Source organism: Sinohyriopsis cumingii, chromosome 16, assembly GCF_028554795.1.
Source record: "Sinohyriopsis cumingii isolate HCF-2022 chromosome 16, ASM2855479v2, whole genome shotgun sequence".
Classification (NCBI taxonomy): Eukaryota; Metazoa; Mollusca; class Bivalvia; order Unionida; family Unionidae; genus Sinohyriopsis; species Sinohyriopsis cumingii.
In genome coordinates, this window is record NC_142976.1 from 7422098 (window position 1) to 7438557 (window position 16460).

Sequence of the window (16460 nt, forward strand, 5' to 3'; positions counted from 1 at the left end):
TGAATTTTATCAACTCCAGAGTCCCATGGATATATGTTTAAGCCATATGGAGTTGTATACAGAGTTACATTGATAGCTGTCTAGGCTGTGTGGAGTTTTATGCAGAGTTACATTGATAGCTGTCTAGGCTGTGTGGAGTTTTATGCAGAGTTACATTGATAGCTGTCTAGGCTGTGTGGAGTTTTATGCAGAGTTACATTGATAGCTGTCTAGGCTGTGTGGAGTTTTATGCAGAGTTACATTGATAGCTGTCTAGGCTGTGTAGAATTTTATAGAGTTATATTGATAGCTGTCTAGGCTGTGTGGAGTTTTATACAGAGTTACATTGATAGCTGTCTAAGCTGTGTGGAGTTTTACACAGAGTTACATTGATGGCTGTCTAGGCAGTGTGGAGTTTTGTACAGAGTTACATTGATAGCTGTCTAGGCGGTGTGGAGTTTTATGCAGAGTTACAGGGATAGCTGTCTAGGCTGTGTGACAATTTTATGCAGAATTCTAATGATATATCTCCAGGCCATCTGAAATGTTATACAGAGTTACATGGATATCTGTTTCAGCAATTGGTAGTGTTATACAGAGTTCCAGGGATATCTGTTTCAGCCATTTGGAGTGTTGTACAGAGTTCCAGGGATATCTGTTTCAGCCATTTGGATTTTATACAGAGTTCCAGGGATATCTGTCTAAGCCATGTGGAATGTTATACAGAGTTCCAGGGATACCTGTTTTCAGCCATTTGGATTTTATACAGAGTTCCAGGGATATCTGTCTAAGCCATGTGGAATGTTATACAGAGTTCCAGGGATATCTGTTGCAGCCATTTGGAGTGTTATGCAGAATTCCAGGGATATCTGTCCAAGCCATCTGGTGTTTTTACAATAAATATTATGGAGCATACATGGGGTTCAAACCATCTTCAAGCCAAACAATTATGATCTATAAAAATTTCACTGCATTTTTCTTTAATCCTATTTATTGTGGATATCTTCACAATGTATATCATTTACAGAAACAAAATAAAATAAAACCATTTACCAGGATGAAAGGGTTTTGCTCCCAAGTAGATCACTATGGTTGAATTGAGTTGACTTCTGAATGGATCGAAGCCTGCTAACAAAAGCATTGTGTTGTTGCCACTGACAACTTCAAGACTGGTTCCTTTTCTCCCCCAGACAACTGTATGCCAGTCTGCATCCGACATGTTGCTATCAAAAATCTTTGATGTCACTGAAAAATGTATTTCGATTCTCATGAATATGATAAAATGGTAGAAATCAGTCAAAAGAATGCATTGATATGAAAGCATTTTTATTCTCACCATGTATTACCTGGAGCTTTGACATTACAGAATGCAAATAAATGTGAGTGTAAATGTTATCCAGCTAGGGCATTTGATTAACAAAGTAATTATATTAGAAAAGAAAACTAAGAAATTAATTTTAATATATAATAATTTAAAACAAAAAACATAGGCTCTGATGTGCTAATATTCCAACAAACCAACAATCAGCAGAAAACAAATGGACACAGAAGACAAAGAGTATTATCAATATAAAAATGCACATAAATTTCATATAAAGCACAAAGACAATACCATACAATGATGCATACACACTGCATACACTGCATATAAAGCACAGTGACAATACAGTACAATGATGGATACAAACTGCATATAAAGCACAGAGACAATATCATACAATGATGCATACACACTGCATATAAAGCACAGAAATAATACCATACAATGATGGATACACATTTCATATAAAGCACAAAGACAATACCATACAATGATGTATACACATTGCATATAAAGAACAGAGACAATACTATACAATGATGGATACACACTGAAAAACAAGCTGTTCCATTTTTTAGTGCCATTTTCATGATATTTGTGCTTGTTGCCTGTTTTCATCTTCGTTATTGTGTTCATTATGTATTGGCTGTTAAATTCATATGTGTTTCTTCATCTCCTTGTTTTGGAAATGAGAATAATTAGACTTTTTCTCAAGTGTCTTGCTCCACTGATTTTTAACAAACTGCCATCATGTGATACTCGCCAGTCAACCCGTTTATGCTATGATGGACCCTCATTAATTGCTTTACATGATCACTCCTTGGCTCTCCACACTACATTGTGCTCTAGACTAAATGAACTGGGACTACATTCATCATTACCTAAATGTAAACAGAAGTGAAAAAAGAAACGTTTCAAAGCTGGCCAGTGTAGAACAGGAAGAAGAATCCCAGTTATCTCCCTTATTTTGACACAACCATTTAAAAACAATTCGACCGTTAAATTAGATAACCTAATTCAAATCCCTATTAATTCGTCAACCTTTGTGTCAACTATCCAAGAAATATCTCTGCGCATTGCATTATTCAATGCCCAATCAGTAGGACCACTGGAAAAGCACACAGAAATAGATAACTGTATCAACGACCAAAATGTTGACATATTTTTCCTGACAGAAACATGGCTAAAAACATCAGGCAATGAGACCAAGTGTGCGGATCTAACACCCACTGGTTACTCCATCAAGTCGTTCCCCCGTAATTCTCACAGAGGTGGAATTGCTGTCATCACAAAGAACTCCATGATCAAATGTCTTAACCACACCACAACATTCAATTTCGACCACACATCGTTTGAACTAGTCCAAACCACACACACACTGGAGCAAAGATCAGTCCATTTTTTCTGCCTATACCACCCTCCTCCTAGTAGAAAAAACAAGCTGGCTGACTCTCTCTTTTTGGAGCAGATTCTGAATCTCCTGGACTAAGGAAATTCGATAGGTGGCAACCTGATTATTCTTGGAGATTTCAACTTTCACACTGACTGTCCCAGAAACTCAAATACATCAAAACTCATAGATTCCATTAATGTTTTCAACCTCAGTCAGTTAACCAACCCACCCACAAACATGGTCACATTTTAGACTGGATTCTTCATAGACCTAATGATAACATTCTAAAGTCCTCCCTGGTATCCCATGACCTTGCATCAGATCACCTCTGCATTATATGCCATCTTGACGTATCAGTCCCTTTCCCTCCACCTTTATCTGCTACTAAGAGAAACCTCCGTATGATAAATAGAACCAAACTAATGCATGACATCCAAGCTAACCTAACAACTTGCTTACCTCCTACAGCAGAACAACTCAATAACTGTCTGCATTCATTGCTTGACAAACATGCCCCAGCTAACAAGTGCAGAGTATCAATTCAAAAGTGTTCTCCATGGTATAGCACTGCTAAAAGAGACCACCGTAAAGCTGAGAGGCTCTGGCTTTCCACCAGACTCACTATTCATAAGCAAATCTATGAAGTCGCTAAGAAGAATGTCACAAATATAGTCCATGCAGTGAAATCAGCTCACTACACTACTAAGATCATGGAAAGTTCCAGCTGCAAAGAGCTCTTCAAGATTACTAACAAGCTAATGTCAAGGAACAAATCTACACCACTTCCAACTACCTTCTCTCCAGATGATCTTCCGGACATGTTTGCAAATTTCTTCCATGACAAAGTACAAACCATTAGAGATAAGCTTGACACCACAATTTCAATTGACTTGTCGTCACCATACAGTTGGGATACAGAATTTGAGCAGCAACCATTAGCAGCATATGAACCTGTCTCTATGGATTTCGTATGTACAATCCTGATGAAGAGTGCACCAATGTTATGTGAACTTGATCCAATTCCAACATCACTGCTGCTTGAGTGCTTAGATCCATTATTGCCTTCACTTACTGATGTTATTAATATCTCTCTCTCTCATCCGGGGAATTCCCATCATTTTTCAAAACTGCCATTGTAAAGCATATGTGGAAGAAACCAACACTTGACCATAACGATTTAAAGAACTACTGCCCAGTTTCTAATCTCCCATTCATATAAAAAATCTTAGAAAAGGTTGTTCTATCCCAGCTTGTATCTCATCTAAATTCAAACAGTCTTTTTAGCAATGTACAATCTGCATATTGCCCTTGCCACAGTACTGAAACTACTCTTCTAAAAATAGTTAATGACATTCTCTCTGCATTGGATAGCGGAAAGATTACAGTCCTCACCCTCCTTGATTTGTCTGCAGCATTTGACACAATAGACCATGATATATTACTTCACCATCTCCAGCATGTATTTGGCATTCATGATACAGCCTTACTGTGGTTCAAGTCTTGCTTGGTCAACAGGACACAAATTGTATCTGCAAATGGAATACACTCCAGCCCAGTTGATCTATGTTGTGGTGTTCCACAGGGGTCTGTTCTTGGACCTGTTCTCTTCATTCTGTACACTCAGTTGCTCTCAAGTGTCATAGATCATCATCCAGTGTCGCACCAATTGTACGCTGATGACACCCAAATATACAAATCTAGCCATCCAACTGAAGTTGATGCTACCATCCCAAATGTATAGAGATGCATTTCTGATGTGAAATCATGGATGACATGTAACAAGCTGCAGATGAATGATGATAAAACTGAGGCCATTCTGATCACAACAAAAAGACTTTCTCATTCACATCCTTTACCTCAAACAATAAATATCAGCAATGCCCACATTAAATTCACACAATCAGTACAAAACCTAGGTATCACTCTAGACAGTACTCTCACATTGACCAACATGTCATGAACATATGCAAGGCTGCATATCTTGAGCTGAGACGCATCAGCTCAATTCGCAAATATCTTCAGTTGATGCCACTAAAACACTTGTGTGTTCATTAGTACTTTCAAGACTGGACTATTGTAACTCAATTCTGTCTGGTTCATCTCAATATCTACTCCAGAAACTTCAAAAAGTTCAAAACACAGCTGCTCAGATCATACTTAGAGTACATGATCAGAGCACACCTTCCCACTGCTCTGTACCCTACACTGGCTATCCATTCAATCCAGAATCAAACACAAAATTTGTTCTCTATGCTATGTTTCACTGTCGGACTATAGTCCAACATACCTATCCAATCTCACCCATGTGTACACACCAGTAAGATACTTACGCTCCTCTTCTGACAATCGTATACTCATTATTCCCACTATGAAAACAAAGTCATATGGACAGCATTCTTTTGCATACCAGGACCCAGTAACGTGGAATGAATTGCCCACTGAACTTAGACACAAAGACACAGTGATCCCATTCAAGAGGGCTCTCAAAACTCACTTATTTCGACTGCAAGAACAAACTTAAAGACCTAATAATGTTTCCTACCTGAAATATTCTCAGCATGTTTTTTATTTTTTAATGTTTTACTAATTTCATGGTGTTTGTTTTTGTAATAATATTATTATATGTTTTTTTATCTTATAGGTGTTGTCTAACGTTGTAAAGCACTTAGAGCTTCTAAAGATCAGGTGCTATACAAAGTCCTCATTATTATTAAAATTATTATATAAAACACAGAGACAATACCATACAATGATGGATAAACACTGCATATAAAGCACAGAGACAATATCATACAGTGATGCAGCCACATTGCATATAAAGTACAGAGACAATACCATACAATGATGCATACATACTGCATATAAAGCACAGAGATAATACCATACAATGATGCATACACACTGCAAGTAAAGCGCATAGACAATACCATACAATGATGCATACACATTGCATATAAAGTACAGAGACAATACCATACAATGATGCATACACACTGCATATAAAGCACAGAAATATTCCATGCCATGATGCATACACACTGCATATAAAGCACAGAGACAATACTATAAAATGATGCATACACATTGCATATAAAACACAGAGACAATACTATACAATGATGGATACACACTCCATATAAAGCACAGAGACAATATCAGACAATGATGCATACACACTGCATATAAAGCACAGAGAGATTATCATACAATGATGCATACACACAGCATGTAAAGCACAGAGATAATACCACACAATGATGCATACACACTACATATAAAGTACAGAGACAATACCATACAATGATGCATACACACTGCATATAAAGCACAGAAATATTCCATGCCATGATGCATACACACTGCATATAAAGCACAGAGACAATACCATACAATGATGCATACACATTGCATATAAAACACAGAGACAATACTATACAATGATGGATACACACTACATATAAAGTACAGAGACAATACCATACAATAATGGATACACACTACATATAAAACACAGAGACAATGCCAATCAATAATGCATACACACTGTATATAAAGTGCAGAGATCATACCATACAATGATGGATACACATTGCATGTAAAACACAGAGACAATATCATACAATGATGCACACACACTGCATATAAAGCACAGAGACAATACCATACAATGATGCACACACACTGCATATAAAGCACAGAGACAATACCATACAATGATGCATACACACTGCATATAAAGCACAGAAATATTCCATGCCATGATGCATACACACTGCATATAAAGTACAGAGACAATATTATACAATGATGGATACACACTGCATATAAAGTACAGAGACAATATTAAACAGAAGTAATCATCTAATTTTCAGCTTTATTATAAGCATCCTTGAATCCTAAAATAAGCACTGTTGTCTCCAAGCTATTTAATTAAGTACCTTTTCAATTTTTCAACTTGCTTGTTCATACAACTATTGGTATCAGACCACGTATCTAAGAATCAGACTTTCTGAAATTCCTGTATTTGCTGGATATGTCCAGCATTTCAGAGGTTTTGACTGGCACATGTTCCAATCAACCAGACATTGATTAAAGAATGTTCCAAGATATCATTACTTCAAATTTTCTTACATCATTTATCCACAAAACTGTTAAATAGACATCATAAATTAAAATTCAAAGTCATTATGTCTAGTTTACGGACTTTTTCTTGTTAGACAATCAATAAAAGTGTTGCTAATTGAACTTAAATTAAAACTGACTAGGTTTAGTTTACAGCTTGTAACTTTGTTGGACTACAAACAGAGGTATTGCAGACTAAGCATTTCAACTGCCTGAAGGCTATACTGCTCACAGTTAACCTAGTCAAATGGGGGTAGCGAAGGGCAACTTAATCCTTTACTGAACAATAGAGTGGAAAATGCCAAAGATTGACTTAATAGTAAAGTTGTTTGATTAACGTTATTCTTGGTTTGAAATTTGATATTTTTAAACATAGCAGGGCAACAAGAAGGTAATATCAATGAAAGATAAAAATATAGTAAGGACAACTAGAATGTAATATCAATGTTGTTGTTGTTGTTGTTGTTGTTGTAGGGTTTAATACCATTTTTCAGCACATGACAGGCTATACATGGCGGCCATTATTAAGGGTGGAGGAAGAACCTGGGAAAACCCCAGGAAGAACCACTGATCCATGAGAAGCTACTGGCAAGCTTTCTCATAATATCCATGAAAGATGAAAATACAGTAAAAGCAACAAGAATGTAATATCAATAAAAGATGAAAATTACAGTAAGGGCAACAAGCATGTAAGATCACTCTTGATGAACTAATGAGAATAAATCTTGCAGCAGTTCAAATAAAATGCTTTGATCCCATGCTGGCAGTCAGAAGTGGGAGGAAATCAAAACAGACATCTGTATCAACAAAACAAAGAGAAGTTTTCAAGAAACTGATGCACTTCAGTTCAGTGGCACAAGATCATGATTGGTGATTGTAAATACTTTACGTGAAACAAAACCAAAAAGACTCACATGCACAAAAGCAAAATCATGTTGCAAAATCTGTATCAAATCATGGAAATAAACTTATGAATTGCAGCTACCACCTGAAGAGACCTATGGTGGGGTTAAAAATAGTTTCTAAAAAAATATATATTACAAACAGTAGATTCATGTAGGCCAATGATGTATGTCCAAATGTCCAGTTGCACTTGGGAAAAATGTAAGGATAGATTTTTTTCACTATACTTCATGTTCAAAAGTTGCAAAGGCTGATAGATTTTGACCAAAAAAATTACATGCAAAATATATGACTATTATCAAAAACATTTGTATAGTCATGTGTGTTGGTTACTGACTTAAAATCTCTTATTGAGCATGCTGGGAGTGCTAAAAACAAGGTACTGGACAGTCCAATGCATGAGGTCTGTCTAAATCTTATTTCGGTCCCTTCTTCCCCATGGGCTACTTGTCCAAAGGAATCTGTTGAGTTTTTGAGATAGCATATGAAACTATTCCGGGCAAGCAGATTTTGACATGAAGTGCTTCTTTAAAAACTACAAGCACATGGCCTGTGTGGAAGAACAATGTGTGGCTAAAGACAGAATTTTCTTTAACACTGAATAAATTCAAATAGCTTTAAGGCATACAAACCTTCATTAAAACTAGCAACAACTTGCAGGTTGCCCCTGTATAGCCTGAACTCTAAACTGTCCATGGCCTCCTCAGTCTGACCCAGAAACTTGACAAGCATCAGAGTGGTCGTCTGCTCACGTGTGCGGAACTGGAAACTTCCAGAATCACCAAATGAAAATAAGGTTCTCTCCATCCTTATTTCCACATAACTCCTCCTTCCATTGAATGTGGCAGACAACACTGTAGGGGGGATAAAACATGGCATGTTATAATTTAAAACATGAAAAGGTTCATTCTCTTCTGCTGGTTCAATGTCTAAAAATATTTTTAGTGAGAAATAGCATCGCATTTTAGAGTGGCCATTGCAAATATAGCTATCTATAATACAATATTGCAATTAAGATGCACATAATGGGAGACAGGCAGTAGTGGATATGTGAGTTCAGAATATGTAAAAATAAGAAATAAACCATGTGACATAGTTTGCTATGAAGTTTTGCCTGAATAACAGTGCCTCAGTTCCGATTTGTTTCATGATTACTGTATCATATCCCAGCATTAAAATGGACATAGTGACACACTGAAATATTTTGGATTTAAATGTGTACATAAAAAACCTCATGTTACTTATAAAGTCAAATTTCTTTTGTGATTCATAATTTATAGCATCTAAGTACTTAAGTTTTTTCACCTGTAATAGGACCATATGGTACACCTGTGATGTGGCCATATGTGACACCTGTGATGTGACCTTGTAGTACACCTGTATTGTTACTGTATGAGACACTTATAATGTAACCATATTGTGCACCTGTAATGTGACTAGCGGTATATGTTACAGCTATACTGTGACCATGTGCTACACCTCTAATATGACCATAACACTTCCTATTATGTGACCATATGCCTCTATTGTAACTATATACTACATTCAAAAGGTTTCTCTAATTTTTATTTGTTTTTTGTAGAATTACAATTGAAATAATATGTTGTTGAATTTTTATTTTTAAAATTACCTTAATTGACAATATGTTTTGCCTGTATTTTAGTTTGCGATCTTTTTCATGTCTTCAGTACTTTTATTGCAAGCACATTTGTTGAGAATACTTGTCTCACAAAGGCAGACAGAAAAGATACGTTTCAGATCCATCTCAGCTCAAAACCATTGTTGCAAAAAAGGTATATTTTACTGCAAGCTGCAATTTTATTTATCTTTTGGCTTTGTTTTGCAGAGTTCTTCAAAACCCATCCTTTCTTTTTAACACTAAAACCGAATCACTGCTTCAGCTGATAAAAACATTCATTTTACTGATCTTATCCCAAATTTCATTTTTAATGTTAAATTCATTAATTATGAGGCAATTTATATTAATCAAGTTCCAGAAAATCAAGAAAATCAATGTGCATTATTTCCATGAGGTGAAGGTTTCAAAAACACAAGACCCAAGTGGCTATCAAATGCTAGCCGACTGACATCTGCCTAAAAGCCAAATGCAAGGGCACTTGGCCAGAAAATCTGGATCAATGGGATACTTTCCATAGATATTTCTTCCAAAGCTACAGTTATCATATGTTATGAAATAATTAATAGAATTTTATATCATCATCCATATTTTATGACACATCAATGTCATTTTGTCAAATTTTAAGAATCTTCTATGACAGGACACCTTCTGTCAGATTTGATCAACGTCTGTCAAGTTATTGCTTGACAAAGTTCCATAAGTGTTTTCTATTTTTAGTAATGACAGTCATAATTGATGGTGGATCTGCATCATTTCTATAAATGTGGGAGACCTTCAAGCTTGAATGCTTTTTGGTCAAAATTTGGTCAACCTCTGTTAATCAAATTTTTTAAAGAAGTTGAAATGTTTTTCAGTTTCTAATAATGGTGGCATTATCAGTTTTGTCAAAACAATTATGAAAGACTCTTATGCCTGGAAGCCGTCTGTAAAATGGGTCTCATTATGCTGGGTGATCTTATAGAAGCCATTTAAGTTGTTTCTGTATTTAGTAATGGCATCCATATTACATGGCAGATTGGCATTATTTGCAATAGACTGACAGTCATTTATGCCCAGATGTTTTCTGTCAAATTTGATCTAAATCAGGAAAGCAGTTATTGAGCAGAAATCATTTTAAAGTTTTTAAATGTTTCAGTTATGGTGGCCATACTGGAAGGTAGATCATGATCATTTGAGCAAATCTGAAAGACATTTAAACCATGATTCTTTCATTCAAATTTGGCTAAATTCTATTTAGCAGTTTTTGTGAAAACATCATTTTAAGTATTTTCTAATTTTAGCAATGGTGGCCAAATCAAATTTGATGGTGAATTTGCATCATTCAACAAATTTGAAGGACCTTCAGGTCAGGATGTTTTCTTTTAAATTTGGTCAAATTTTGTTGAGCAGTCTTTGAGAATTTTTAAAAATTTCTTTTTGTTTTTAGTAATGGGGGCCATACTGAATGATGAAGCAGCATCCACTGAACAAGTTTTAAAGGCCTTGATTCCAGAATTCTCCTTGATTCCAGAATGCTTCTTAATTCCAGAATGTTCTTTGTGCTCCTTGATTCCAGAATTCTCCTTGATTCCAGAATGCTCTTTGTGCTCCCTGATTCCAGAATGCTACTTGTAAAAGCTTGTGCAAACTGATCAAGTTGTTTTTGAGATGGTGTAAACAACAATTGTGAACTGAGAATGCATTACATATGACAGACTTGTTTTGATAAAGTTAGGGCTATCCTAATAACATAGTTAAGGATAATAAATACTCTTATCTATTAACATCTGAAAAGAACTAAAATAAAGGCATTTTATCATTCCCTGTTACTTATATGCACAGCTATGGTAAGAATTTTAATGATAAATGTTACAAATAATATATTGTAAAGAACACGGGGGGGGGGGGGATAATTTGTAAACAAATCAGAATATGAAAAATCCATTGCACCTTCAGTACAATTTTGTCCTGTGAAGCCCATGGAGCATTTGCAGATGTGTCCTTCCCATGATCCCTTGCATATGGCCCTATGGTAACAGGGATTGGGGTAGCACACTTCCTCTCTTGTGCATCCTGGGATTGGGGGTGCAGGATCATTGCCAAACACTGACAGAGTCGCAGTTTGTAGGTCCAATGGCTGTTTGTTGATTTTAATGTCACGTATGCAGCCTCTAAAACTGTAAAGAATTGATAACATTACACAGTGGATGAGATGGCTAGGAATGTAAAGTTAAGACTTTTATCTGAGCTGAGTTAATGAGGAGTTTAACCTGGTCCTTGTTTATGTCAATGCTTGTTTTAATGTAAGCAGAGGTAAATCTTGTTTGACTGGAGAATTTAAATCTATGTGTGTGTGATCTGGATTTTTAACATAGCTTTAACAATTTTTCAGTCATATCGCTACGATGTCTGCAGTGTGGCAGTTTATAATGATGTCTAGCACTGGGATATCATGCCGCAGACATTTAGCATGATGTCCCACCCAGTCACATTATCCTGACACCATGCTGACCAGTCCTAACACTAACCTCTTAATGCTGAGCACCTAACAAGGCAGCTGTTAGTACCATTTTTATAAGTCTTTGGTATGACTTGGAAGGGGTTCAAACCCTCTGCTTCCAAGATGGACACTCTAACCACTGGGCCACTGGAGCAGTGAATTTAAATCTATCATTCCTGATTTATTGAATTCATTTCAGTTTAGTTCTTGGCTGATGAGAATCAGTTATGTTGTTGTTGTTGTTGTTGTTGTGGGGTTTAACGCCATTTTTCAGCACACGATAGGCTATACATGGCAGCCAGCATTAATAGTGGAGGAAGAACCCAGGAAAACCCCGGAAAGAACCACCAACCCACGAGAAGCTACTGGCAAGCTTTCTCACATACCCACATTGGCCAAATCTGAGACTCGATCCCACGCAGACCAATTATATTGTAGTTTCATATTTTCAATATACTATCTTTTGTGGATTTATGTACACAATTCCCCCTTATGACACCGATTTGCTTGCATAATATTCTAGTTAAGAGGAACATATTTACAACGCTTGTAAAGAACCTATAATTAATGATGGCTGCATTAACAATACATGTACTTGTAAAGTATCCATAATAATAATGGCCTCATTAACAATGCTTGTAAAGTATCCATAATAATAATGGCCTCATTAACAATGCCTGTAAAGTATCCATAATAATAATGGCCTCATTAACAATGCCTGTAAAGTGTCCATAATAATAATGGCCTTGTTAACAATGCCTGTAAAGTGTCCATAATAATAATGGCCTCGTTAACAATGCCTGTAAAGTATCCATAATAATAATGGCCTCATTAACAATGCTTGTACCTCTAATTCATGAAGTCTATTTATAAAGGGATCAGTGTTGAAAGAGATGGTTTTGGATAATTCTTTAAAAAAAACACCATGTGCTGACAATAGTGATCAAACCCTTGACTAAATAATAGAAAGCCTGCCACTTAACCCAACTCCATCAATCTTATGTGTTTACTGGATAAAAATCTTGCTACAAAATGCATCAGAAAGGAGTCATCATCACTAACCTTTAATGCAATTTAAAAATGGTAGACAGAGCACAATATAAAGGTTTTGTACAAAGAACTGAAGCTAATTAGATAATCTCTCCATTGTTCTTTCCAATTAAGGATTTTACATAAATTGGAAAACAAATGTTCTATTTTCATTCATATTAAAGAATGTAAATTTGTTCTGAATTAAAACTTTCTTTACTTCTTTTTGCTGGACAAGTGGATACCTTATTTTTCCATTTATCCTCTTTCACATGGTCATGTAACTTACCTCTTAATTGTTGGCCAAGTGGAAGCCCTACTTCTCCATTTATCCAATGTTGGATGGTCATGCAACTGACCAATGAATAAAGGCATCTGTACATCCAGGAAATATCCCACAGTTCCCATGGCTGAGGCAAAACTGCCATTGCCTTCTCCTGATACTGTATACATGGAATAATAATAATAATAATAATATTAATATTATTATTACTATTGTTATTTATTTATTTTTTTTTTAAATTCATTTTATACATGGCAATGGAAAGCTGAGTACATGTACACAGAACTTTACTTAACTGAAATGCAACACAACCAATTCTTGTACACAGAACTATACATAAGTGGTACAGAACACAAATGATTCTTGTACACAGAACTATACATAAGTGGTACAGAACACAAATGATTCTTGTACACAGAACTATATATAAGCGGTATGGAACACAAATGATTCTTGAACACAGAACTATACATAGGTGGTACAGAACACAAATGATTCTTGTACACAGAACTATACATAAGTGGTACAGAACACAAATGATTCTTGTAGACTGAACAGTAATATACAACACAAATGATTCTTGGAGACTGAACATTAATATACAACACAATATTATTCTAATAATCAGAACACTAACATACAACACAAGTGATTCTTGTAGATAGATTAATACATAAGTTACATACAACACAATTGATTCTTGTAGATAGACTAATACGTAAGTTACATACAACACAACTGATTCTTGTAGATAGACTAATACATAAGTTACATACAACACAATTGATTCTTGTAGATAGACTAATACATAAGTTACATACAACACTAAAATAGTTATTGTACCCAGTGCTATACAAAGATGCCACTATTGAGTTCAGTCTGAAAATAAACTGCCATAAAAGTTAATTGTGATCTGATTAGTAAATTGGCTAATGAAGATTGGCACATGACAGACCAAGGCCAATGTTTTTGGACTGAGCATAGCAGTTTCTGTCTTTGTCAAACATGACATCGACAAAACCTTTGCTGTACAGTGGTTGAGTATAATGGATCACATGATTCTCAATGCCCAGAGAAGATCACATGATTTTCAATGCCCACAACAGATCATATGATTCTCAATGCCCATAACAGATCACATGATTGTTAATAACCAGAACAGATCACATAATTCCCAATGCGAAGAACAGAGCACATGATTTACAATATCCATAACACATCAAATAATTCTCAAAGCCCAGAACAGATCACATGATTTGCAATGCCCATAACAGATCACATGATTCTTAATGCCCATAACAGATCACATGATTCTTAATGCCCATAACAGATCACAACAAGCAACATGCCCATGTTAAATATAATTGAAGATTCAGCATTTATGTGATTTGGATTTTTTTAAACGTAGCTTTAACAATTTTTCTGTCAAATCGCTATGATGTCTGCAGTGTGACAGTCTATAGTGATATCTAGCACTGGGGCATCATGTCACAGACATGTAGCATGATGTCCCACCCAGTCACATTATCCTGACACCAGGCCGACCTGTCCTAACACTAACCTCATAATGCTGAGTGCCAAACGAGGCAGCTGTTAGTACCATTTTTGTAAGTCTTTGGTATGACTCGGCCAGGGATCTAACCCACGACCTCCCACATCAAAGGTGGACGCCCTAACCACTAGGCCACCAGAGCAGTCAGCATTTATATACATTGGCTGTTGCATAAGACCATAATGTCTGCTTCACAGTGTGAGTTTGACTGAAATAGGAATATATATGCTGGCTGTCTCTTCAGCATAAAATAATATACAAAGGAACAGTCTCTGATATCTCTAGGAAGGTTAATGTGTTTCAACTTGTGTGACAGAGACCATGAATTAAAACTAAATATTATCAAGAATAATAGGTCACATTAATGATAAATATTACCAAGAATAATAGGCCACATTAATAATAAATATTACCAAGAATAGTAGGTCACATTAATGAGAAATATTACCAAGAATAGTACCAAGAATAGTAGGCCACATTAATGATAAATATTACCAAGAATAATAGGTCACATTAATGATAAATATTACCAAGGATAATAGGCCACATTAATGATAAATACTACCAAGAATAATAGGCCACATTAATGATAAATATTACCAAGAATAATAGGGCACATTAATGATAAATATTACCAAGAATAATAGGTCACATTAATGATAAATATTACCAAGGATAATAGGCCACATTAATGATAAATATTACCAAGAATAATAGGTCACATTAATGATAAGTATTACCAAGAATAGTAGGTCACATTAATGATAAATCATCATGAACAGTAGGTCACATTAATGGTAAATACTATCATGAATAATAGGTCACATTGATGATAATATTATCATGAATATTACGTCAAATTAATAAATATTATCCTGAATAGCAGGTCACACTAATTGTAATATTATCATGAAGATTATGCAATCCTAATGGCAAATACTATCATGAATAGTTATCACAATAAAAATAGATATTATCAAAAATAGTAGGTCACACAAATGGTAAATGTTATCAGGAACAGTAGGTCACACTAATGTTAAATATTATCAGGAACAGTAGGTCACACTAATTGTAAATATTATCAGGAACAGAGTTCACACTAATGGTAAATATAATCAGGAACAGTAGGTCACACTAATGGTAAATATTATCAGGAACAATAGGTCACACTAATGGTAAATGTTATCAGGAACAGTAGGTCACACTAATGGTAAATATTATCAGGAAAAGTAGGTCACACTAATGGTAAATATTATCAGGAACAGAGGTCACACTAATGGTAAATATTATCAGGAACAATAGGTCACACTAATGGTAAATATTATCAGGAACAATAGGTCACACTAATGGTAAATATTATCAGGAACAGTAGGTCACACTAATGGTAAATATTATCAGGAATATAAAAAGTCACATGATTAGCCTTTGCCCCTAATATTAAAAACATGACAAATCCCATTAAAAAGAAATGGAATAAGAAACTAAAGGTCCTACAATTTGTTAAAAAGGTAATAAAAAGATTTGCAATAATGTAGGCATGATCCCCATTGTAATTTTGACAATTTTGCTCATAGAAGAAAAAAGGGGGGGGGTTTACATGTTTTTATAGTTCTATTTCAATGATTGTGGATCTAGTAAGGTTATCGCATTTAAGGTCAGTTTTATGGGATTTATTATTGCCATCTGATGCAGAGACCACTAAATTGATCAAATTTCTCCATTTTTAAAATTTCCTAATACATAGTATTGAGTTTCATACT

The 16460-nt window shown here is 35.3% G+C and overlaps 1 protein-coding gene across 1 annotated transcript in view; it reads right to left on the bottom strand.

The window, feature by feature from the left end:
• The window catches only part of LOC149779896 (uncharacterized), a 56485-nt gene that overhangs the window by 15759 nt on the left and 24266 nt on the right, over positions 1-16460 (bottom strand). The window contains exons 10-14 of the mRNA XM_089937317.1: positions 13155-13308; positions 11287-11513; positions 9024-9143; positions 8351-8572; positions 1033-1224 (exon numbers count right to left, since the gene is read on the bottom strand). Coding sequence (XP_089793443.1) covers positions 1033-1224; positions 8351-8572; positions 9024-9143; positions 11287-11513; positions 13155-13308 — 915 coding nt within the window. The remainder of the gene's footprint in view (positions 1-1032; positions 1225-8350; positions 8573-9023; positions 9144-11286; positions 11514-13154; positions 13309-16460) is intronic.